The 26243-nt window shown below is 34.5% G+C and overlaps 1 protein-coding gene across 1 annotated transcript; it reads left to right on the plus strand.

Annotated features, from left to right (window-relative positions):
- The first annotated feature begins 112 nt into the window (after window positions 1–112).
- LOC135086627 (uncharacterized) lies at window positions 113–16597 on the plus strand. Its single transcript, XM_063981379.1, has 11 exons — window positions 113–908; window positions 4248–4409; window positions 4630–4759; window positions 5044–5215; window positions 5414–5529; window positions 5617–6350; window positions 6431–6587; window positions 6664–6827; window positions 7261–7385; window positions 9218–9418; window positions 9908–16597. Exons 1-11 carry the CDS (start codon window positions 519–521, stop codon window positions 9978–9980), a joined length of 2424 nt encoding a protein of 807 aa, XP_063837449.1. The 5' UTR covers window positions 113–518; the 3' UTR covers window positions 9981–16597.
- The last annotated feature ends 9646 nt before the right edge of the window (window positions 16598–26243 follow it).

Below are 26243 nucleotides of genomic sequence, written 5' to 3' on the forward strand. Positions count from 1 at the left end.
TTTGAATCGATACCATGCGTTGAAAAAGACGACTGCGCCTAAGACTGCGCCGGTCGCATCACTATGCTATGTTTGACAAATAAAAAAAGTTTACTAAATGTCTACGGTTGACGCCTTGACGCTAGTTGATGAATTTTCATACAGTTCTATTCCGTTTACAAATCCCGGTTTATTAGATAGAAAATTAATAATAATTTATTCACACAAATGAATCGCCATTTATTTACATGTGCAAAATCTATAAGTGTTCGTACTTATTGCATAGATAATATGCGTCTTTTATCATTTTGCATGTGCGTGAAAGAAATGTCAGAATAGAAGAAACGTAGGTTTGTCGCTGTTTTGACAATGTAATGCCCAATTTTTAAATACGTTAATTTTTACAAGAGTGCTTAGTTGTGTATAGTGAAACAGATGATCAATAAAATTGTAATGATACGAACAAGTGTAGTGTCGGTTAGATAGTTTTTGACAGCCGGCAGGCTCGTCGTAAGCGACCAAAGATTGGCTCCATAAAAATGAACAGTCGCAGTAGTGTAAATGAAACAAATTTGGTGAATTTCTCGACCGATCTGTCGACACTGAACCAATTAGACACGAAGGACGGCTTGCTGAGTTTCCCATTCGACCACATTTATGCATGTCACTCTGAAACCTCGGACCGCAGGCAGGCGCTTCAACTCGATAAAGAAGTCGAGATCTCTACGCATTGTGTAGTATCCGAGGAGAAGGACTTAGTTGTGAACTCGGAAGTCAGCAGACTCTCTGGTCAGTTGGCTGCATCTGAGAGCCAAAACAAGAGGTTGAAGGATCTACTCATTTACCACCTAGACTTGATCCAGCAACAAAACGAACTCATTACAAAAAGGGAAAAATTATATCAAGCTTTAAAACAGGAAAATGATACTGTAAGTTAATTCACTGATGTTTTACAAATTATCTGCTAATGTTTTTGTATGGTTTAATGAGCTACAATAATTTGGTATGAAGTTTACTCTTTGACTAGTATTTGAGTGAATTTTATGTGTGTTGGAAATGAACAGATTTGAATTCAAAGAAATCATCGCACAGCTAGTTTATTCAATATTTGCATCTCCTTAGAAATTATACTGAATGTCGTCGTCGTCGTCGTTTCAGCCGAAAGACGTCCACTGCTGGACAAAGGCCTCCCCCAAGGATTTCCACAAAGACCGGTCCTGCGCCGCTTGCATCCAGGTACTTCCCGCGACCTTCACCAGATCGTCGGTCCACCTAGTGGGAGGCCTGTGTGTTGCCAGTGATGGTGTATGGCTCTGAGACGTGGTCGCTTACTATGGGCCTCATAAGAAGGCTCAAGGTCACCCAAAGAGCGATGGAGCGTGCTATGCTCGGAGTTTCCCTGCGTGATCGAATCAGAAATGAGGAGATCCGTAGGAGAACCAGAGTGACTGACATAGCCCGCAGAATCGCTTAAATCAAGTGGCAGTGGGCGGGGCACATAGCTCGAAGAGCTGATGGCCGCTGGGGCAGGAAAGTTCTTGAGTGGCGACCACGAGCTGGAAGACGTAGCGATACTGAATGTAAAATAAGCTAACTATGATATTTTCTTTCTTTCATTTTAATTAAAGCATGTAATCCAGGCTAATGAAATTATTAAGTAAGACATGGTTTAAATCCTGTAAGCAGAAGTGTTCCATAAAAAAATCAGTGTGGTCCGTTCAAATTATTTATACACATTGAACACTTCAAATTCTTTGTTCTGATTTGTGACATTTTGCATATTTTTTTAAAATATTTACTGCCCTGCGAATATTTAATTTGGATACATTTGTTGTTCAAAACTATGATTTTGTGAGAATGTGATGAGCGCTTAATAAATCAAGTCATTATTCAGGTTACCAGGGTAGGTCTTGATTTGTACCATCCCCTATTATGAAATGGCGAAAATATTATTTGTGCTTGCAATATTATCTATTCAAAAGTTCTAAAACTAAAAAAAATAATCCTTTCACAAAACTTTCCTTACACATCAGTTAATAAGGATTAGCTTGGCAGCGAATTTCTTTATACTTTTAACAGACAACAAATTGTGTACTTAAAAAAATAACAACCATAATTTACTCAAGTATGAAATTAGTATCATCTACATTAATATTTTATGCACTGCTCTTCAATGTTGGCTTCAGATATTCTTCAGAGATTTGAACGAAATTTATCTGATGTGAATTAGGTAATGTGGCTTAGACAATCCTAAATTATTATTTTTATTGCTGATAATGGAACTTTTGTCTTGATTTTCATTTACACTTACCTGTTTGAATTTATTTTTTCACTGGTTTCGTGCAGAATGAAATGTCTGTTTGCATTGCGAAGTATATTTATCTTAATGCATGATTTTTTTAATTTTTTCTTGCTTAAAGTATGTCTTGTGGCTTAAAACAATTACAGCGAGTGAAAAAAGTTTATACCTATGTATGCTTTTGTAACTAGCACACAAAAATTAAGCTTGTTTGATCTGCACTACATATTTATAGAGCTGTTACGGTTAATGTGATAAATTGAAAATTATTAATAATAACCGGTTATTATGAATAATTACCGACAGTCGCGGTAAAAGTGATAAATTAATCACATTTAACAGTGATTATTTAATAATTCAACCTTAGTACTAACAAATTTCTTAAAAGAGAACAACATCTTGTGTTCGTGCTCGTGTACAGCCAAACTTTTGAACGTTTTGATATCATATATTAATATAATTTGGCATAATGAGTTTGGATTGTTTCTTGCATAATATTACTTTTCCATGATGCCTATAACATAATGTTTTGATTTAAAGTGAAAAATAGGTTAAGGTGCGGCGGGGGTGGCCCTTGGGCCACCCCTAAGCCGCCTATTTAGTTTTATACACACATAAATGACCCCATATTAATCACATTAACCAAATCATGCGGTAATTATTCATAATAACCGGCGATTATTCATAATTTTCACATTTATCACTTTGACCGTAACAGAGCTATGCATCTCTCTTTTTCACCTCTAGTGCAGGGTTTCCCAATTTTTTTTTGCCAAGGAACCCTAATTGATTATACTTTTCCTAGCGGAACCCCCGTACTACTCCTCCCGCACGCCCTGCTCCTCCCTTGTGCGTAAACAAGTCGGTGCGAGCGAACAACGTCGGTCACGAAACGTGGGATAATATTTTTTACGGAACCCTTGCGGCCTTTCCACGGAACCCCAGGGTTCCGCGGACCACCTTTCGGGAACCGCTGCTCTAGTGTAATCATACCTATTAAAACATTATATTTTCACTTGCATTATATTACATTACCCTTTGTGACTGGCAGTATTACTTACTAAACACCACTTAAACTTAATAGAGCTGCTAATCAGTAATTAAAAACCAGGGTTGCATGATTTAAATCAAGTTGATTTAAATCATGATTTAAATCACGATTTTTATTACATGATTTTTTTAATAAAAATCATTGATTTAAATCAATGACCGAAAATGGAATTAATGAAAGGCTGGGAGTTAATATTAATCAACTGTAATGTTCGAAAACAATGTTAATATTAGGTGTTAATGTATGAAATTGTCGTTTTGTATGGAGAATCTGAAAAATTTAATTTTTCCATACAATCACATTTGCGATTTTTCAGACAACCACATAATTAATTTTTTTTGGCGGTGTTGCCTGCTCCATACATCAATTCTACGTAAATAAAAATGTATTGCGTAAGAAAAACTAAAGAAATGATCGCAGAACCTAATAAAAATCAAAAAAATCAAATTAATCAAAAAAATCGTGTTTTTTTTTAAACAATCTGATTTTTTTGATTAAAATAAAAAAATCGTGATTTTTATCCACCCTGTTAAAAACTGATTAGATCATAAGTGAACCCTGGTAACCTACATTCATAGTATTGTATAGGTATTTGATAGGATCTAAAGCAGTTGTTTTTAAACATTCTGTAATCCGTCTACATTAATGATGCAAGTCTATCATTTTAATTTATTTTAAAACATTTGTACCATATTTATTACTACTATTTTATTTCTACATATTGATGTTGTTATGTGGAAACTCAATCAACAATAAGTTATTATTATAAGTTTACATTGTACTTTGTAATTAAAATATAGACAAGTCTGTGTCATTGTATCGCAGTAAAAAATTTAAGACTGATTTCTGACTGATACTGTTATTTTTCATGTTGCCGATAGGAACATTGTTTTTATTGGGTACATGTTTATCTTTTAGCTCAAAACTAAGCTGAACAGAAGAGTAAGTACAGTGAGTCAGAGGCACAGCAACCCGCCGCCGCTCGTTCATGTCCCGCCAGGAGGCCTGCCGCCCCCCACGCCTGTGGTGCCCCCGGTCACCTCAACTGTGGTGAAAGCTGAACCCGGACCACCAGCACAGGTATATGTAAAAACTTTTAACCATGACTCCTTGCTTGCTGTAGGTTTTGTTTAGGGTGAACTTACCATGGTAAAACAACAGCATAAATGTAAATAAAAAAATATTAAGAAATCTTTATGTTGAAAAAATCTGAGTGTTCTGAAATGTAAATTCAAATCTTGCTTGATGGTTAAACTTATTTAGGTAATTATTTGACAACAAATTCCGATTAAACTTTCAGATAATGCTGAACAGCTTCACTGAGCTTCTACTGCCTGATACCAGAACAAATTCATTTCTGTACGATAGTGATTTGAATAAAAACAAACCTTTTGGCCAAGATTCTTTTGAGATCAGCAGGGGCACAGAAGGTAAGGCTTTTATCTCAGTTATTATTAATATTATTTAAGTATATGATTTCTGCTTCATTATATCTGCATATATCTGTAGAACATTTATAGAAACTATGAAAATTACTGCAATTTATATAAGTAAAGCTTTTTCTGTACCTTTTACTCTGTAAATTCGTTCGTTCTGTAAATTATCAGTCTTTAAATACATGTATTCTTCAAAAATTAAGATTTTATTAATACAAAAATATCTTCAAATAATCATTAAATATTATTATGTTAAATGACCATCAAACTATTTTCAGACGTGTCAACTTTCTTGCAAGGAAACCTGGGTGTTTCCTCAATTTTGGATAATAATTTAAACCGTGACAATTTTACAATGATTGAAAATAAGCGTACACCGTTTGTCACCAACAAGAAAGAAATAATGACTGAACCCCGTTCTGAAGCTTTGTATACTGTGACTTCAAATAGGTAAATATGTTTATGTATGTCTTAAATTTTCCACTTACCATATAACATGACCTTTTTCTGACTAAACCATTTACTTGGGGCTGGCACCTTGTCCTAATATTCCATTAAAAAGTGCTGCTTAGTTTTATTATATTATGATATGATATTAGATATTATTATTATTATAATACAACAACTATAATGTTCATCAATTTTTAGTGGTAATCCTGTCATCCAAAGAATACAGAGAAATAAACGAAGGACATCCTCTGCATTGGGAAGCTTAAGTAGAATGTCAAAGACTCCTGTTGCTAAGCCTGAGGTTTCTGAAAGCAGTAAGTTCATAACAAATTCGATTCTCTCCAGTTATGTGTATCTGTCCTAAATATTTAGTTGATTAAATATGCTAAATTATTTTTCAGGCAAAATGTTTGATGATGATAAATTCAGTCCTTTTAGTATCAATAAAAAATCTAAAATGATCAATACCTATGGTAAGTCAAAAAATGCCATAAATAAAAGGACTTCACAATTCACCGGATCGCTTTCGGACAGGCTGCAGTTGATTGACACGACGCCTACTGGGGAAGATCCTTACCAGCTCGGGGAGGCTGACTTGAGGGAGCAATCGCCGATTCCAAAACTTATGTTTCAAAAGTCCAATCATAGTAGAATGAAAATGTCTGCAGATGGCACGATGGAAGCTGCACCAACCCGCCGCATTTACGACCCTGCCGAGACCACTGTCAAGCCCACGCCCAAGACCAAACTGGATAGGTTTCACATGCCCAGCACCTACGTACAACCCCCTGAAAGAAAAAAGGAAGTCAAAACACTTATCATTCAAGAACCCGATCTAGATATAGTGAAAACAGAAACAGAAATTGACTGGCGAATTTACAACCCAAATAAACCGGGAAATGAGACAAGTTTGTGTGATTTCTCCTATGGTGAAAATCCAAATAATCTAGCATCCAATATTCTGCCATCTTTGGATTCAGTTGAGTTTCAAGAACTCTTCACGCCGTCGTCTCCGTTACGTTTGGAGAACCTAAACTCTGTGGAATACAACACCACTGTTGATCAAAGTGTTTTGGATAAATCAACGAAACGAACAGTCAGGACTCACAGTCTTATGGGCTCTAATCTTTTAGGTGTAAGTGTTATTTCAGTAGAATACATTTAATATTTTGAAGTATATTTTTGTATGAAAATTAATTGAAATCTTTGTTTTAGGGTGAACCCGGCCAAGTTAGCATGCCAGGCATGCTTGATAGCAAACGCGGCAGAAAACGGGCTCTCTCTACTACAGGTCTAGGGAAAAATGCAAAAAACCAAAATATCCCGAAAGTGCCTGGGGCTCCACCTAAACCCAAACCAGTCAAAGGGAAAGGTAAGGATATTTATTGTACATTGTATTTAATAATTTGGAATAGTGTTTTTAATGTAGGTACTATATTTTTCTCTAGCGGCTTGCCGTGGGAAAAAATCTCCCACGCCCGGAATGGTGACAAAGAAGCCCTACCACACATTGGTGGGTGATCCGGATCTGTCGTGGTACCTCGGCCTGGACCCCGATGTGAAGCTGGAGGATGTGGACCAAACCAGAGACAGCAAAGTTTCCACTGTTGAGGTTTGCTAGTTTCCATCAAAATAAAAAATCAACCAACTCACATCTTAGCTGTTCATCATCATTTCAGCCATAGGACGTCCACTGCTGAACATAGGCCTCCCCCAATGCTTTCCATGTTGATCGATTGGTAGCGGCCTGCGTCCAGCGCTTCCCTGCTACCTTTACGATTTCGTCGGTCCACCTTGATGAAGCATAAAACTAATACCTGTATTTAGAAATGTTATTTTACTAAACATTCATGGTAGGAGTGTATTGTTTTTTGTTTAAAAGAAAATAATGTAATACGTTGTTATTGAAATAAGAAGTTCGCAACGTCGGCAAGATTTATCAGATTTCAGTATTCCAGCTAATGTCTAAACAGATGTGCAAATTTTTATTGCATTACCTGTTTCGTAATATAATGATTGTTTTAATTTGACGCGTGTCATTTCAGGTACCGAGGTGGCGAGAGAAGCCGTATACCAGTACGTATACGCTCGAAGGAACGGAGAATTTGGATGATAGGGTTTTTGAAAAGCGACATCAAAAATTAGAGGCCGAAGAGCGACGGCAACTTAGGTAAGTCAACAATGCTGTTTGTCTTTTCAGATTGTTTGAAATTTTATAAAACTAAAAATTTTCTTCTCAGCACTTGCCATATGTTTGTCTCGAAGCGCTGGTAGGGCCCTAAAGATAAGGAGACATGTAAAGTGCCCCTTAAGGGCTATCTTTTTTACTGTATTTGACGTTCGTAAGTGACACCAGTGGTCAAAATTGAATAAAAATAATTTATATTTATTATTGAAAATTTTATCTACTAACAAAATTCTTAAAATTACTTAAAAACAAAACTTTAAAAATTGCTTATAATAAATGTTATTTACAAAATAAAATATATGTCACCCCCAGCGCCGCAGTCGGGAATGGTGCCCAAAAGGCTGGCAGCATTGCCACGTCGTATGGCCAGGCTTAATAATGAATAAAGTATTTTAGATTTTGAGTAAATAAATGCGAAGAATAGGACTTTCCTTTCCATGGATATGTACATGGAGTTCGTTTCAGCGATGTGACGTCCACTGCTGGACAAACACTTTCCACAACGATAGGGCCAGCTCTGCCCGCATCCAGGTACTTCCTGCGTCCTTCACGTAGTCGTCAGTCCACCTAGTGGGAGGCCTGCCCAAACAACGTGCCGCAACATGCAGGTACTTTTATGTTACTGTGTGTGTAAGAATGAAATTATATCTTCAGGAAATACCTACCTACACGTTGTAAATTATATTGATCTAGTTATCGATTACTTTCGTTGTATATTGTATGTACTGATGAAATGACTGACTGACTGAGGACTTAAAGAAATGGGCCATGTGATCGCAGTTGGAATTTGGATGCGTCGCCCTCACACAGTTTGAGATTAATTTGCAAATGAAATGTCAAAAATGTCTTTATTAATTTGTCCAAATAGTATATAATTACAAATCGTAAAATTTTTGGTAATTAAGGCTGAGTTAAACCATCTTATTTTAACTTTAACAAACGTCAAAAATCTACCAAACTCCATACAAAAAACGCCGGTTATTGTTATAATTACGGTTAAATTTAGGTGGTGCAACGCAGCCTAAGTTATTTTTAAAGATGTTTAGTCTTAGGCTGACGCCAAACAAGCAAAATAAACACATTTTGCGTCGTTGTGAAATTCATACAGAACTTTTGTGTAGACTCAAAAACGCGTCGTAAATTACGCTCGTTTAGCTTCAGCCTTAACGTGTCTCACAATATTTTTACTCTACCAGCCATTCAAGATAAACGCAAAATATTTGTGTTACTAAGCGTTGCAAAAAGCTAAAGCCGAATTTATATTTTTCTGATGTGTTGTGTTGTGATGCACCAGAATAGAATCGGTTTCATACATTTAGTAGACACGTCAGAGGCCATCACGACACGACACAACACTAGTGTAACCGTGACCTTACGGCGCCGACGCCGCCGAAACCCGATTAAGTCTGCGGGCACAAAACTGGCGACGCGATGGCGGAGTATAGATGACCCACGCTGAACTGTCCCACCAAACTCAATGACAGGGGGGCGCTATCATCGTTCAACTATATGGTTTCCAACATGGCAAAAATTGGAACCAGCGATCCGGTATTGACGGTGGCACCCCACTGCCAATGTCATGGATAGGACAGTTCAGTATTTTGGAACTATAGTATTGCGATCGCCCCGCTTCGCCTCCGCCCGTTTCGTTCACGTCACCAATTCACCATACTGTCCATGTTGTATGCATCGTCGTTGCTCTGCCGTCGCGTCGCGCCGCCATCGCTCGGCCGTCGCCAGTTTCGTGCCTGCAGATTAATATTCGGGCCCAATGCCCGACAAGTGGGAACAACTTACATCGTGTGTTCTCCCAGATGGCACATGCGGCGGATCCGCGAGCAGCGGCACGTCGAGCGGCTACGGCAGCGGCAGCGCGACCCCTGGGGCGGCGGGGCGCGCGCTCCCGCCGTCTACACCGTGTGGCCGCAGCCCCAGCGCGACGTGCGCTTCATCGAGATCACCGACACGCTGCCCGTGATGGCCTTCGGAGAGATCCTGCCAGCGTTGCCGAACGCGTGAGTACACAGTACACGTCAAGGTTACGTTCGTTCGTTTTAGATTAATGACGTTCACTGCTGCAGAAACATGGGCGTACCCAGCTGCACCCTCTTGAAGTCGCTTTGAAGGAACTAAGTCAATATGATCTAAAAAATCTGACTTTTTTGGGGTTACCTACCGATTCGAAGATTGAAAAACAATCCCCCCCCCCCATATATAGACATGCCATGCCATGCAGATGCGCCAGTGAGTACTAATCTGCGCGACTTGTGTCACCCCCTGATGCTTGGCACCCGAGGCGGACCGCCTTACGCCGCTACTGCCAAGACTACATTGCTGTGCTTTACATCGTGATTTAAAGCATTTGAATGTTCACTACTTAACTAAATTAAAATTCCGTCACTTTGCTATTGTAGCTGCATTGTAATTAAGTTAGATATGAAAACAACATTTGACTCACGTGTACGTTTCATAAATCTTACTTGTTTTTTGTCTTTCCATTGCAGAGACTTCATGCTGCCGTGGGTGAGGACTTCGAAAGCTTTGAAGAGATCCAAACGATCTAAAACTTTACATTAGGTTATTTACTAATATTGGTGATATTGCGTATGTAATGCAATGTAGGGTTTTAGATGTTTTACATATACTTACAAATAAGTAATCCCCATGCAGTTAATGTTTGGTACCTATGTAAACATTGGTTATTGTCCTTTTATTATGTAGGAGTTTAAATGTATTTCATGAATGAAATAGACTTCTTATTAAGTGATAAGGAATGTGTCACAATGGTTTAGTAGAGCTCACAGGGACTCATTGATTGCAAGTCGTCTTCGCGTTTGCGGTACAGTGCAGGCGTATTGTGCGATGGAAATATAGTTTAACTAACGTCTGTTGTTTATAGTCGTCATTCACTGTTTACCGATGATCATTTCTGTCTTAATTGAAAAATAGCACCTCTAGTGCTATATCTTGCAAGTGACACTGTGTGCTCTCTGAATCGGTTCGTTTGTGATGGTTAATGTAAATACGCTTTGAATTGTAACAACTGTGAAGAATGGACTGAATTGTAAATATTACTGTATGTTATTGTTTTTTTATATATTTTTGTTGGAACTATGTACGAATTGAATGTTGTCTCTTCTACTTTTTGTGTTTGTGTGAATAGGTGAGTGATGGATGTCTGAAGCGAGTTAGGTGTAATGTTTATTATAATTATTGTATCATTTGCTATCCGTGCGGAAGTAATATTAGCGATGTGTATGTTATTTTGTACACGTAATTATGTAGTAAAAAAACACGAAAACCAAACATTAAATAAGAAGGATCATGTAAAGTTTGATTAATATTGTATTATACTAAGTATCTTAGGTCATAATTATATCCTAGTTGTTACCACGCGTGATATAGTGACGATTACGTGATACACAGTGGTGTATGCTTATAAATAGCGTGTTAATTAAGTATGCTTAAAAGTAGTGCGCTCCTGCAAGCGTGCATGTTGCTTGAAACATATTTATTGGTTGTTCTGACCTCCCACCCGTGAGTCCGGAAGCATGCTTGAAATCATTTGGATGTTGAGCTTTGAGCATACTCACTTACAAGAATATATTTGACACAAGCTTGTAAGTAGATATTACTTAACACAAATAAAATCATGTTAAAAGCATGTTACGTGTGCAGCACACGGTATGCTTGAGATTGGTTCAGAGCATATGGTAAATAAACTACGCCGTAAACCTCAATATAAAGAAATAATCCAGTGTTATTGGAATGGAGTGATAATTGATATGGAGAAAAGTCGAAAAGTTTCCGTAGTACACTCGTAGTAATACAATAGTGGTGTATTTTTAAAGCCATAGTATGACGCAAACGCTTAGTATACACATAGTTCTGAGTCGTGAATCGCAAGGGAATATTTCAATAGACAGTTTAAACTTTAATCAGACCATAATTTCAGAATTGCAACCAGTAGACTGATTTTAGAGATAGCGAGGTGATTCTTCCTTTTACCCGTTATTATTATAAGTAGATTCAAAATACTGTGAACACAAAGAAAATATTAGGGCATAGATGTAGACGGTGTTAAATTTTAGTGCGTATTAATTCATTCCGGATTAAATCGTGAAACGAGTACCTAATGACGTTTCAAGCCTCTACACATCTGTTACTAAACCGAACCTATATCAATATTCTTGTCAATTATAAATAAGGTCATTCTTTTACACGAAAAGTCCAGATTTTATGGGCCCAACATCGGAAAAATAGAAAGTGTAGTAATTATGATATTTCAATATTGGTCCTATAGAATTAGTTACGTTTGAGCTTTACACAAGATTTTTTACAATATAAGAAATTTATTTGTACAATGCCGCATTTTAACTATATTCATAATAATAGTCTAAAATAGCAACAAATTCACTAAACCTGTTGAACATAATATGCTTTCTGTACATTGAATAACGTCAATATTCATCATGCATATACATTTACGCGGTTACGCGCGTCGAAATACATTTAGAAACAAATATGTATTCGTTGTGACGTAACATTTACGATAGTGACTGTAATTTTAAAAAACAAAAAAGTAAAAATAATTCCATGTCAGACATGGTGTTCAACGGTTTTATTCCTATCTAAAAAGCAATATATCCGCAAAGTCTTCGTTTATCAGTGATATAGTAATATAATAGTCCAAGTCTTCTTAAAAATATTATATACCACGTAAAAATATTATGTATATTTAATAATTATACACTAATCGTCTTGCAATTTGAAACATACATCATGACTAAACTTGTAGTGTGAACGTCTACTAAACCCTGAAGTATTCACGTAGCCTATGAAGGTATTAGCTTCAATTACAAATAATTTTGTATGGTATCAATAGTAATAATATAAATACATATACCATAGTTTTATAATACTTATATTAATAATACAGGGCGTCCAACTACAATGTGCGTGAATATTTGCCATATTTCTCCACAATAAAATGAAATGGACACAGGCAACTATTTCGGTGGTTATTATTGAATTAAGCTAATGAATCAAAATGTCTAAGTACATTTTAGTTGGACAGACTGCATTATAAATTATATACTTAGGACCGCAAAACAGTAGGCCTAGATTTTTCTCAATTGCTTACGAGCAATTATAATTCATATAATTCATTAATATAATAGTAACTACAATAAAATATATACATAAAAAATAACACAGTCATATACAAATTTTACTCGTTTTAGTAATTACAACTAATTACACCGCGTGCTTGACGAAGTTTGTGCCATTTTAGTGCGTTTTATAGAGCACGAGCTTCATCAAACTCATAATTAACTTGCTATTAAATTATACATTTGGAAAATCGTATATTAGTTACTTGTATATTAATAATTCGTAATTAATGTGTATTTGCCATCGCGAGAGCAAAAAACACTTCTATCGAATTACATATCCACAAGAAACAGAGCATACTAAGCTATCCAAATTTCTCCAGTTCTTTGTCATGTAATTGTTTCAATCAGCTTTGTTTACACTTTAAAAGTCAGCTATAGTCTGGTCGCTGAGCACGTAGAAGCATTCGATTAAAAGTCAAAATATTATAGTGTTTTACAAAAAAAAAGGTATTTAGTATATTTTTCTCATTGACAGCAACTTGGGATCAGTCTAGCACGGCGCTGTAGCCTTTATGTATGATATTTAATGTCGCGCTTTTACAAGACTAGTTTTATTGGTAATGTGTTTTTTGAACTTATTATTATTGTTCGCAACTGTATATTTAGTATTCTACAAAAACCTGTAATCTCAATGATGATAACATATAGATAATGCGTCATAGCAATCAAAGTCACGGCATAAATTTAAAAAAAATCAATAAAATAGTTTCTTTAATAATCCAAATCATTCACCGAAGCTTTTCTTATAAAATTATACTATGAATTTGTAAATATGTATTTAATTGACAAAACTATTCTTGCATTTTAAGTACATGTCAACACGTAACGTATAATATCTACTTGGTAACAGTGTATAAACTTTTCACCCAGTATATAAAGGGCCGTCTACTAATCAATATCAGTATATTAAAAATATTATCTATTTATGTATTAGTATAAAACTAAAACGAATGCGTTCTTATTTTTCCGCGTTATTCCGTTGAGTTCTCCTATTAAAAATCATAGGTTTGACAAGGGCTGCCATGAACAAATCTAAATGTACATACTTACGAAATTGTGTAATGTTTTAACACTTCTCAAAACATTTGTTGAATTCCTTCATTCACGGTTACTTTCTGATATTTAAACTTATTCACGGTGAAATAGATCCAAGAATTTATATCTTCTCACTCATTTGTTACTTAGTGTTAGCGCCAGAATATTATACCACACTAGAATGTGTGTTTGGAGAAAATATTTATGATCTACTGGTGTATTATTTTTGTCTGTTATGTATTGAATGAACTGTATAACATGAATTTCATTGTGAAATGATTATTTTTATAGACACGTAGTTCTTAATGTTGTATATAAACATTACAGTAGCTTTATTAAGTGACCTTTGGTATAATATTTTCATTTGTGTAGTAATAACGCAGATGTTATTGAATATTACTTTTTGATCCTGTTTTGATTATCAGAAAATGTAATATTATGTATAAGAGTATTTAATTTATGAGAAACTATCGGCCGCCCGCGACTTCGTACGCGTGGATCCCGTTTTACCCCCTTAGGGGTGGAGTTTCCTAAAATCCTTTCTTAGCGGATGCCTACGTCATAACATCTACCTGCATGCCAAATTTCAGCCCGCTTCGTTTGGGCTGTGCGTTGATAGATCACTGTCGGTCACCTTTGAGTTATATTATACAGGGTTACAGGTTAAGTCGACCTATTCCCTTTAAGGGCTTGTAGTTTTCATCGTTTCTGATTGATTTGATTATGAAAACGCTATCCTAAATCTTACCGTTTTCAAGTAATTTGAACTTAATTGTTTTTTATGAAAATTTCCGGATTTTTGGCTATCAGCTTAGATATTTTTAAATTTGTGTCTTAATATTACTATTATTTGATTTTTACGTGTAAAACAAGATGCTTTATGACCTCAATAACCAATATTGTACGTAAAATGAATAAGTCGTTGTAGACGATTAAAACTTATTAAAACTAATGAAAATTTTGAAAGTTTATTGTTCTTTAAAGGATATTTTAAAAAATAATATGGCGCCTGTTTTGCAGTTGTGCTTTCATCAGCTATCTAATCTAATTTAGGGTTTATCTACAGGGAGACAAAAAAAGCTAAATAAAACAATAGGTGAGTATAAGTTACTAAATTTAATCAGTAAGATTTAGGATAGGGTGTTTCATAATCAAATCAGTCAGAAACGATGTAAACTACACGCCCTTAACGGGAATAGGTCGACTTAACCTGTAACCCTGTATATTTAGATATTTTGATTTGGTTACATTTCAAGGCCACAAGTAAATTATGTAAGATTATTGTAAAAAAGCAACCTTTGCGAAATCCAGATTATGTAATTATTGTATTTATTCGATTTCTCTGTTAGATTGGCATTACATGTGATCACGTTTTTTTTTAATTTGTATGCACCTTATGTAATATTTTGTCGAAATAATGAATTGTGTTAACTTATAGTAAAATAAAATGAAGCTACTTTTTAGTTGCAGTATAGCATTAAATTGAAGCGTCGTTTGTGTTGTGTGCGCGACATTCCAAGGCGCGTGTATAGCCTCTTTTAAATAACCGACGTAGTTAGTATTTTTGATCAAATCTTTTTTTTTACCGGGGGGATACCTTTTTTTTTGCTAACGAAAAGGAATGCACATAAAACCATAAAAATACAATAAATAGAGCCAAGTGGCCTCGAAAGTTATGTTTGCCAAGTACATTGCCTTTACACTCGAAGAAATTGCAATAGGTATTGCAATAAATTTGTGTTTAAGCTATTTATTAGTGTTTTATAAAAAAAAATCACGAAAATTACCATACAGATGTAAGATTTTTTACGATGTCTTACATTTCTAGATCAATCGACAAAAATCAAAAACGTATTTTGTCAAATGTTAACTTCTTGCTGCATTTTTTTCAAAACCTGTAAATGTAGATCAATATTAAATCTGAAAGTTCTGGGAATTCTGTTGCAATTTTTTTTCAGTAGCTCCAATTATGATACTTGCCCTATTGTTCTAATACAAAAACAGTTTTGTATATTACTGTAGACACTTAACATTTATCTCGAATACATATTTATTTTTAATTCGTGTCCCTTTTCAAAATTATGTATTATCGGCTTAAAATAATGGTTTACCTAATATGATATTTTACAAATGACCAACAATATAACTTGTGGCTAGATAGACACGTTTTTGTTTAGTATTTTTGAATATCTTACTGTTCTACAAACAAAAAAGATAATTTCATGTTTGCCAAATAATATTTTGCAAACGCTTGTTTTTTAAGTCGCTTTCTATTGTCGGAAAAATAATTTAGGTTTAATTTCACTGCACACTTTTAATAAAGTATTAAGATCTCATTTATTAATAATATCGGAATATATTAAACATTAGCAGTGATCTTTAATAATAACTAACATTGTGCCACGTCGTTGAGGTCTATAAATTGTGTCTAGATTCGAACTAACATTTGGAAGATCTTTCTATACGGAAATGCATATCACTTAGGCAAAAGCTATTGCAGAAATGCACATCGTTCTATCTTATCATTTATGTTAATAACATTGGTTTTAGATTGTTGTTATAACATGTTTTTGTTTGGAATTAATTGTTGTAAAGTAATATTTAGGTTTTATGATATAATGTGGCATTTATTAAATAATCTCAAAAAGTGGTATGTTTCAGTGTACAATTTAGTACGTAGTGTGTATGACACTATTGAATTAGGTAGCTTAAATATTTATCTTCCCCGTATTTATAAGAAGTTTATTTCGATTTAATTACGAATTAATGTGATACTTCAGACTAAGTTGTATAAGTACATGGAAATAAAGGACCTTCAACTTTAGAAACTTATCTTCGCTTTTTTTTAAGTACAATACTTGATAAATCCATACTACTGATGGTAAATATCGTAGTAATATTTCATTATTAGGACCCTATTTGTTGGATGTAATGTGTTTTGTGAGTCTTTTAATTAAAGCCATTAATAAATTGTATAATGAATTATTCAATTTTATGATTTATCAAATGTCAATATAACAATTTTTCTGATAATTCCAACATTACTCAAATGATTTGAAACCTTCAGGTGCACTTTTGGTATGTGCATGAGGATTGAGTGATCCTTGCTTCAATCTTAACAAAAATCGAGAAAGGTTTAGTTAAAACATTGCGGTGCAGTAAAAAAAATTGTTTAACCTGAGATATGTAAAAATGTTACGGTCAATAAATAGGATCACTCATCTGCAAGCTTTAAGAAAATGTTTATTTCAGAATATAAAGCCTTTGCACTTCTTTTTATAGTATTGAAAAATTGTTAAGAATATGTTAATAAAACTATTAACAAATTGAGAATTCCCTTGCACGTCCCTTTCCAAAGTTATGAAGATTAATTTGGATCACTCACACCGGCACACGGGCCGTATGAGTGCTCTTCGAAATCATGACTTTATTAATTAAATACAAAAATTCCATCTCCTAATAAATAATACTTACTCATCTAAATAATTTTGTGCTCTTTCGGCTTTAGTAAGTGGCCTGGCACAGCCTCAAGATGCATACCTACTTCGTTTCGTTTCAGCCAAATGACGTCCACTGCTGGACAAAGGCCTCCCCCAAGGTTTTCCACAATGAACGGTCCTGCGCTGCCCGCGTAGACGTAGGGCTGGAAGACGTAGCGTGGGCAGGCCTACTACTAGGTGGACCGACGATCTGGTAAAGGTCGCGGGAAGAGCCTGGATGCGGGCAGCATACTTACCTACTCAATATAAAAAATGTTTTTATTATAACTCAAGCACATTGATATGAGATTATATGGTTTACTACCTAAGAAATTACGTACGTAAAAGTGCAGTAAGTACGTATAGGTATAGGACGACCGACGCCTAAGCTCTTTTAGAGAGCTAACTTTGTAAAAACTGTGTAGGTATACTGAAGATGAAAGTAAATATTCCCCCCTTCACCCTGATCATCATTTTTAGGTGAGACGCAGTCCAAGAGCATCTCAATTTCGGTTGCAAAAGAAAAAAATTACCAGTAAGACTATTTTGGGTTTGTGATATTATTTGTGGCATATATTATGGACGGAGGTCTGCGTTTCTGAAGCAGAGCTGAGCGTTGCAATGACGAAGCTGAAGAAGAAAACTGCGGGCTCAGAATCGGGCGATCAGCTCAGCATTTTTGAGCAACTTCTGAAACATCAGCACAGCGTCTCAATCTACCCACTAAATTCCATAAATAAGATCGCAAGTGTTTGTATGGTAGGTATAATGAATTTTCGTCAAATTCTCATTCGAAACGGCATTTCATATTTAAACCCTTAATATTAAATTAATTTAGAAGGGCAGTTTGACTAGCAAGCAAAAGGTCGAGTTCGATTCCCACCTTCTTAGGTAGCTAGGTAGGTTAGGTATTGCGATTACTTAACCCTTATTCAAATAAAGGTAGATATATTACCACTTCGTTTACTTTTAAAAAAGGATCCTAATATTCGATATGGTAATACTTTAAGATATCGTGGTCACTTATTTATATTTTTAAATATATTTTTTTACTTTTCTATGCCATTTTACAACTTTTCAACGTCATTTGTCACTGTCAGGTAATGTCAAAGTCAACCAAACGGTTTTGTTGTGAAAAATTTCAAGTTTTTAGCGCGCGTTTTTGGTATTTTTGAAACTTTGTTCAACGAAAATTCTGATATGTGTTTTTTCGATTCAAATTCCTAAACTATAACATTTATTGTATAATCTCACTTATAGGCAGCATCTGCAATTGATTTATTCATATAATTTAGACATTTTAAAGAAGTGGTAAATAGTTTACCACTGTCCGATCCCGTCATGACAAAAGTTTGATGATATATTAAAAAAAACTGTTGTTTTTTGTATGTGCACAAATAAAACTAAATAAATATTTCGAGAAATTTTAAGTTTTTTTTATATTAACGTTTTGACGTTACGTAATTAGTGAATTGTTAGTTTCAGACTCACGGTAAGAATAATAATTGTAAGCATAATAACTAATATTAACAAACATATTTTTTATAAAAACAATAAAATTTTTTCATTCCCAAAATATTTAATAAAATATAGGTAGAACCAAGAGGAAGTCACTAGTCAAGAACCAAAAACAAACTAAGACGGACAATGGTAACTATTTTACCACCAACATTTAATAATTGGTAGTCATGAATGGATAATGGTAAATTATTTACCACCCAAAAAACTACCCCTTCCCCTATTTTTTTATTAATTTTGATAAAAAATATGAAATAAGTGACCCACAATTACCCAAAATCCACTTCAACTTTGTAAAAAAAATGCATACCAGCTCGCATTTGAATAAGGGTTAAAATCTAGGCTTTATTAATCTAAGTGCAATTATAAAAACTGCCAAAATGTATTTTAATGTATAATACTGGACAAAACATAATAGCTGCTATTTCTAAAGTATTTCTAGTAACAGATTTAAAAATCCCAATGAGTTACATATTATGTTTATAGATGACCCACGCTGAACTGTCCCACCAAACTCAATGACAGGGGGGCGCTACCATCGTTCAACTATTATGGTTTCCAATATGGCAAAAATCGGAACCAGCGATCCGGTATTGACGGTGGCGCCCCACTGTCAATGTCATGCATAGGACAGTTCAGTATTTTGGAACTATATGATCTTTGAATGCATTACTGTAGCCATCAATCTTTAACAAATATTAAGATGCAAATAAATGAACGTAACCTAATTTATTCAACTATAGTCTATCCAATATAGCTTGATTAGAATGACGGCTGTCAAACGAATGTGACTAGTGATGGGTATGTTTCGTACGGTTCACATAGATGTATCGATAAGTTTTCGAAAAAATGATATGAAAAAATGCACCCAATTTTTCTTCATATATCTTTATTCATAAAAATGACAATTATGATTTAAATTTAAAGACAGTAAAATTTAAAATTCATGTCAAGGGTGTACAACCTAAGTCGTAGTCATTATCATCAGTGTTCTTCAGTGGTTTTTTCCTCTCGCTAGAGGGCGGTGGACATCTCTTCTAGAGCAACGGTGCTATGAATACCCAAAAAATTACCGGTGATTGATTTCCGATGTTTGATTATTTAAGAATGAAATGTTTTTTGGTTTTTAATAGTGAACATTTAGAAAAACGTATAACTTGACTTAAATATGTTAAAAAATTAGTTAGAAAAAAAATTTGTTAAATATGTTTAAAAAATAGTTTTAATTTAATATGACATTTGTCGATATGTCCCAACACTAACATTTTTGTAAATCGAGATAACCTTGTAGAGACGTCGTTAATACTCTAGCTTGATTTTTATAATTTCGAATTACTACTTATTGGTGTAATTTAACGCTGCATTTACACGAAATTATCATTTTTATTGGAAGCACTGTCGTCGAAAATATTGTTTGTAGGTCAGACGTGAATTATTTCTTGTCCGCCAATATTTATGAGAATGTCTCCAACTTCCTCATTGGCCCTAGAGCAATTCCAAGTATACCATCAATAAAAGCCTAATTAGAGTCATCAAACCTCTCAGTCATTCAATTAGAGCCATTAGAACTTCATAACTATGAGTTGTTTTCTATGTGTAAGCTGAGGACACGTGTCTCCAGCTGACACATCTGTATCTTCGTAAATATTTATGCTACGATAATGTATTATACCTCAAAAATTACAGTCGAATCCAAATAGTAGGCTTTCCACTTTTCAAGACTTTAGCTCAAATACTGTTAAAACCACGATCAAAAAACTATGTGCGAGCTGGAGTACCGTGTCTCCAGCTTACACATCTGTATCTTCGTAAATATTTAAGCTACATCAATGTTTTATATCTCATAAATTAAAGTCGAATAAAAAAACCCGACTTCAAATCTTTCAAAGCTTTATTTCGAACCGTTTTCGAACTACGAACCGATACGTATGTGTAAGCTGGTGACACGTAACACACGGTGGATTATTAAAACCGTATAAGTTAGAGTTGCGTTTTAAAGATCAAATAATTCGTTATAATTAAAGTACACACGAGACATAATTTCAAATCTCTAGGCCTCTTAGTTTCAGAATTAAAAGCCAAAAACTATTTTCCCGCCAAATAATTCAAATAATATGGGTCGACTGCGACGTTGCCGTTCCGTGCGTCCACTAGAGCAGTCGAATTTGAACCTAAAAACTAGTACTGTTTGAATCATTTTTATTTGTAGTTTAAATCATTTAATTTCGATTATAAGAATTTTAGACTAGGAGCCGGCTGATTTGTGTATTGAGTACTTAATAACCTATATTTTATTAATAAGAAAAAGCTAGGTAAAACAAAATTATATTTTAATATATAAGTATAATAACGAACTTGTTTCCAAAGACTTAAATATTTGTGGCGTTTCTAAACGCAACCACTTTAATTTTTATTTAAATACCGTGAAGTCCCACGATTCTGCCACGTCAAGTGGCAAAAATGGGCAACAACTATACAGGGTGGAAACGTTAAGTGATCTCACTCGATTATTTCTTAACTATACAAGATATTAAAAAACTGGTTACTGATCCTGAAAGTGCTTAATGAGCTCTTTCAAACGGTACCAATAATAAGTTACAGAATAAACTGGATCTATCTGAAAATTCAATGTTTCCAGCTTCCATACTAAATGTATGCCAGACACACAATATTAGAAGTGTAATTTTTTTAATTTAATAATAAATACTTAAAATAAACTCGTAAATTGTATTCTTATTTTAAATTATTAATGAAAAACATTGGTTTTAGGCTTTACTTGCTATAATATTGTCAAGAGATGAGTGTCATGACTGTGGTAGTACTAAATGTATGGAAGAAGGAAACATTGAATTTTTGGTTAGATCCAGTTTATTCTGTAACCTATTATTAATACCGTTTGATAGAGCTCATGAAAGACTTTCAGGATCAATAACTAGTTTATTGATATCTTGTATAGTTTAGAAATAATCGAGTGAGATCACTTATCGTTTCCACCCTGTATTTTGCTCTATGGTTACAAACAGATTTTGCATGACATTGACAGATATGTCAAAATCCACCAATCACGCAGCATTTGGACCTCGCGTCTACGTATTGCCATCTGGCGGATTTTCCAATCGCGAAAGCCCTCATTGAATTCTTCTTCTTTTGTTGAAGAATCAAATAAAAAAAAAATTAACAACATTAACATCACAAATCACAATCACTACTAAGACATCACAAAATAGACGAAACACAGCATTTTGTACAGCATTTGCACAGAATTGGCCGTAAGGATCTATATCCAAAGCCGTAAAACTTGTATTAAAAAAAAAAGATGACAGTTGACTGCAATATTGAGAAACAGTGTTGCCAGAAGGTTACTTTTGTAACCTTTTAGGTGATTTTTGAACTGCTTTGGTTACTTTTAGGTTACACTAATGAAAAGGTTACCTTTAGGTGATTTTTCGGAATTTGTAGAATTAACTTTTACAGGTTATTCAGTAAAAAAATATTAATAGTGTCAATTTACAAATTATTTAAATTGAAACGTGACACTCAAAATGTTGATGATTTCCAATTAATTTTAACACTTTGTATGAATTTTGGCTGATTGGTAAGATAAGAGTCGAAGATGAAAGTTGTTAGTACGAATCAGCTTTATGAATCAATATGATATCAATCACTTTTTTTTCTATTTCTGGTAATTTAACATTGTGCCCCACCTTACCCTACCTAGGTTATTAAAAGTTGATCGATCTGTGATAAATAATTTACCTGATTAATTAGTTTTATGAAGTAGGAATTTTATTTCATTAGTGATACCCGACAAGAACGTAGATCATCGGATTTCTAGTAAAGTGTATCTACCTTAATTATTAAAAATGTTAATTGATCTGTGATAATAATCGAGCTGAATAAAAACGTTTTTGATTGTTATTTTAGTATTTCATTCTAGCTATTATATTTCCTGTTGAATATAATCATTCATTCGGTCTTATTCGATAAAATACTTTATCTGTGGAGCTGTCAAAATGACACCCTTATTCCCGGTCCCCTCGTACTCGCAATGGCGGACGTGTTGTGCGTAGGTTTAATTAGATTATAATTGAGAAGTTAAAAATAAATGTCACTGATTACTTTTACTTATGGGGCTTTCATTTAAACAAGAATTCCGATAGGTTATGGGCCCAGTCCCATAAGTAAGTCAGATGGACAAAGGATAGAATAGGCAGTAAAAAAAAAAAAAGTTTAATCAAAAAACGTGGTCATAAAAAAAGGTCCACACGTGTTATAGAAATTCTCTTGGGGTAGGCTCTTGATTTCAGAGAAAATATATACAATGTCTGCAACAACAAGCAATGTGCCACAATTGGATAGTGGAAATTTTGAAAACTGGCTTTTCAGGATTGAGATGGCACTCGATGAAAAAGGAATAAAAGAAACAATTTATACCAAAAGTGAAGAGAAAACAAACAAGAATGATGCGAAGGCACGAAACTTGATAATACAAGGAATACCTGATAAATACTTGGAGTACGTCAAAGGAGCCCAATCAGCATTTGAAATGATTGAGAAGCTGAAATCTGTCTTCCAAAGAAAGAGCACTCTCAGCACTTTATGCCTAAAACGCCAGCTCAGTAACCTAAAAATAGGAAAAGAAGAAAATGTACAAGAATTTCTAAATAAGTTCGAGAAAATAATACAAGACATAGAAGCGAGCGGTACAAAAGTAGATGAAAAAGAAAAAGTCTGTCAATTATTACTTAGTATTGAGAAAGTATATCAACCTTTAGTAACAGCTTTGGAAATGTCTAACACCGAACTCACTGTGGAATTTATAAAATGCAAATTACTTGATGTGGAAATGAAAGAGAAGGCTCATAACAAAGCAACAAATAATTCAAAAGGAGAATATGTATTTCAGAGCACCACATTCAAATGCTACAGTTGCGGAGGACTCGGTCATATTGCTAGAAATTGCACGAAGAGAAATTACAATAACTATAGAGGACGAGGCAACTACAGAGGCAGAGGAAGAGGAAACCGAGGAGCCTCGGCAAATATCGGAGAGAGACAGAACACCAAAGACAAGAATGTATCATTTGTAGCCACACAAACTATACCGGCTGAGACAATGTCACATGATGAAGATATACAACTAGTTATAGACTCAGGATCTACTTACCATTTGATAAATAAAAAATATGAAAAATACATGACAAACATAAAGAAGATTTCACAAATAAATATAAGAGCAGCAAATGGAGGAATTATGACAGCTTTATACAAAGGAGACTTAATTGGAATGTCTGAAGAAGGATACAGAGTGACTATAGAAGATTGTTTAATTGTAGAAAACTTAACACACAATCTGCTGTCAGTATTAAAACTAAATGAGAAAGGAATTCAAGTGATATTTAACAAAGAAAAAGCCATGATGAGAAAAGGTAATATTAAAATTGAAGGAAACTGTGATGGGAAACTATTTAAAATGAAATTGAATCTAAATGCGTCACACGGATTGATCACAAAAGAAGAGCAAGAGCTTCTATGGCATAGAAGAATGGGCCACTTAAATTACAGTAGTATGAAAATCCTGGATTTGCCCTTATCCAAAGAAAAATGTACTGTATGCATGGAGGCAAAAGCGGGCAGAAACCCATTTACAGAAAATCCTATACCGAGAACACACAAAATAGGTCAATTGGTATACTGTGACATAGGTGGGCCAGTCACACCTGTAACACTAGAAGGAGAAAGGTACTACTTAACCATCATAGATGACTGTTCACATTTCTTGGAGGTACATCTTCTGCAATCAAAGAATGAAGCCAAGGATTATATTATGAGGTACATAAAGATTATGAAAAATAATGGAAACAATGTTAGAAGAATCAGAACCGACCAAGGTGGAGAATTTTTAAATGAGGAACTGCATTCATTCTATGAAGAGCATGGAATTATACAAGAAACTACATGCGCATACACTCCACAGCAGAACTCTATCTGTGAGAGAATGAACTTAACTTTACTAAACAAAGTAAGAGCAATGTTATTAGAAACCAACCTCCCAAAGTATCTCTGGGGTGAGGCAATCAGATGTGCGGCCTATATAATAAACAGGTCACCAACGAAAGCACTTAAAGGTGACACACCAGCAAAAATATGGTATGGCAAAAACAATCTGGATAAAGTGAGAGTTTTCGGAGCAAAGGCTTGGAGCCTAATACTTCCAAGGCCTAGCAAATTAGAGCCAAGAGCAAAACCTATGAGAATGATAGGATACTGTGGATCAGGCTATAGACTATGGGATCCAAAGACTAATGAGATAATAGAGTCAAGAGATGTAAGATTTGATGAGGCAGATTACAGATATGAAGAAGAAAAGAATCATAATACTATTCACATAGAAGAAAGTGAAGAAGAAGAAAACTCTAAGAATATTACACCGGATATGACAAACATGGATATGACAGAAGAACCAGTACAAGGCACAGAAGAAAGCCAGGAACTACATCGTGAAAAGAGACAAGTAAAGATTCCTAAGAAATATGATGACTATGACATGACAAATATAGCGTATGCATTAATCTCAGAAGATCCTATAAGCTACAAAGAAGCAATACAGAAAGAAGGATGGTCAGAAGCTATAGAGAAGGAACTAGAAGCACATAAAAAGCTGAGCACATGGGAAGAGTGTGAATTACCCAAAGGTCACAAGATAATCGATACAAAATGGGTATTCCGTACAAAATCTGACAACACTAAGAAAGCCAGATTAGTGGCTAAAGGCTTTCAAGAAGAAACCACTCAGAATGTTTACGCACCAGTAGCAAGAATGACAACAATAAGATTATTTATAAACAAAGCAGTTCAAGAAAATCTAAGTATCAAACAACTAGATATCCCAACAGCGTTTTTAAATGGAGAATTAAATACAGATATATATATAGATTATCCCGAAGGTGTAAATAAAAAACAAGGAAAAGTACTAAAACTCAGAAAAGCTCTTTACGGATTAAAAGAAGCTCCCAGATGCTGGAATGAAAAGTTAAATCAGTTTTTGACAGAAAATGGACTAAAGCAATCTCAAAGTGACTTTTGTCTGTACTCAGGAAGAAATGTATACATACTTATATTTGTGGATGACATACTAGTAATTGGAGATGGACAGAAAATAATAAATAAATTAAAAGAAGAATTTCAAGCTAAAGATATGGGAAATATAAGCAAATTTCTAGGAATGGAAATAACACAAACACTGGATAAAATAGAAATAAAACAAACACAAATAATTGAAAAGATTTTATTAAAATTTCATATGCAAGATTGCAAGGGTTGCAATACACCAATGGAAGTCGGACTAAAAATAAATGAAAACGAAGAAATCATGGAAAACATCCCTTACAGAGAGCTCATAGGCTCACTCATGTACTTGGCTACTATCAGCAGGCCAGACATCGCTTATGCCACTGGGTTTTTAAGTAGATACTTGCACTGCCCAACACCAACTTTATGGACAGCTGCGAAGAGAATCCTCAGATACCTGCAACAAACAAAACATATGGGATTAATATATAAAAGAGAAGAAAATAATAATTTAATAGCTTTTTCAGACTCAGATTGGGGATCCGAGCAAATGGACCGCAAAA

The sequence above is a fragment of the Ostrinia nubilalis genome, chromosome Z (assembly GCF_963855985.1).
Source record: "Ostrinia nubilalis chromosome Z, ilOstNubi1.1, whole genome shotgun sequence".
NCBI lineage: Eukaryota > Metazoa > Arthropoda > Insecta > Lepidoptera > Crambidae > Ostrinia > Ostrinia nubilalis.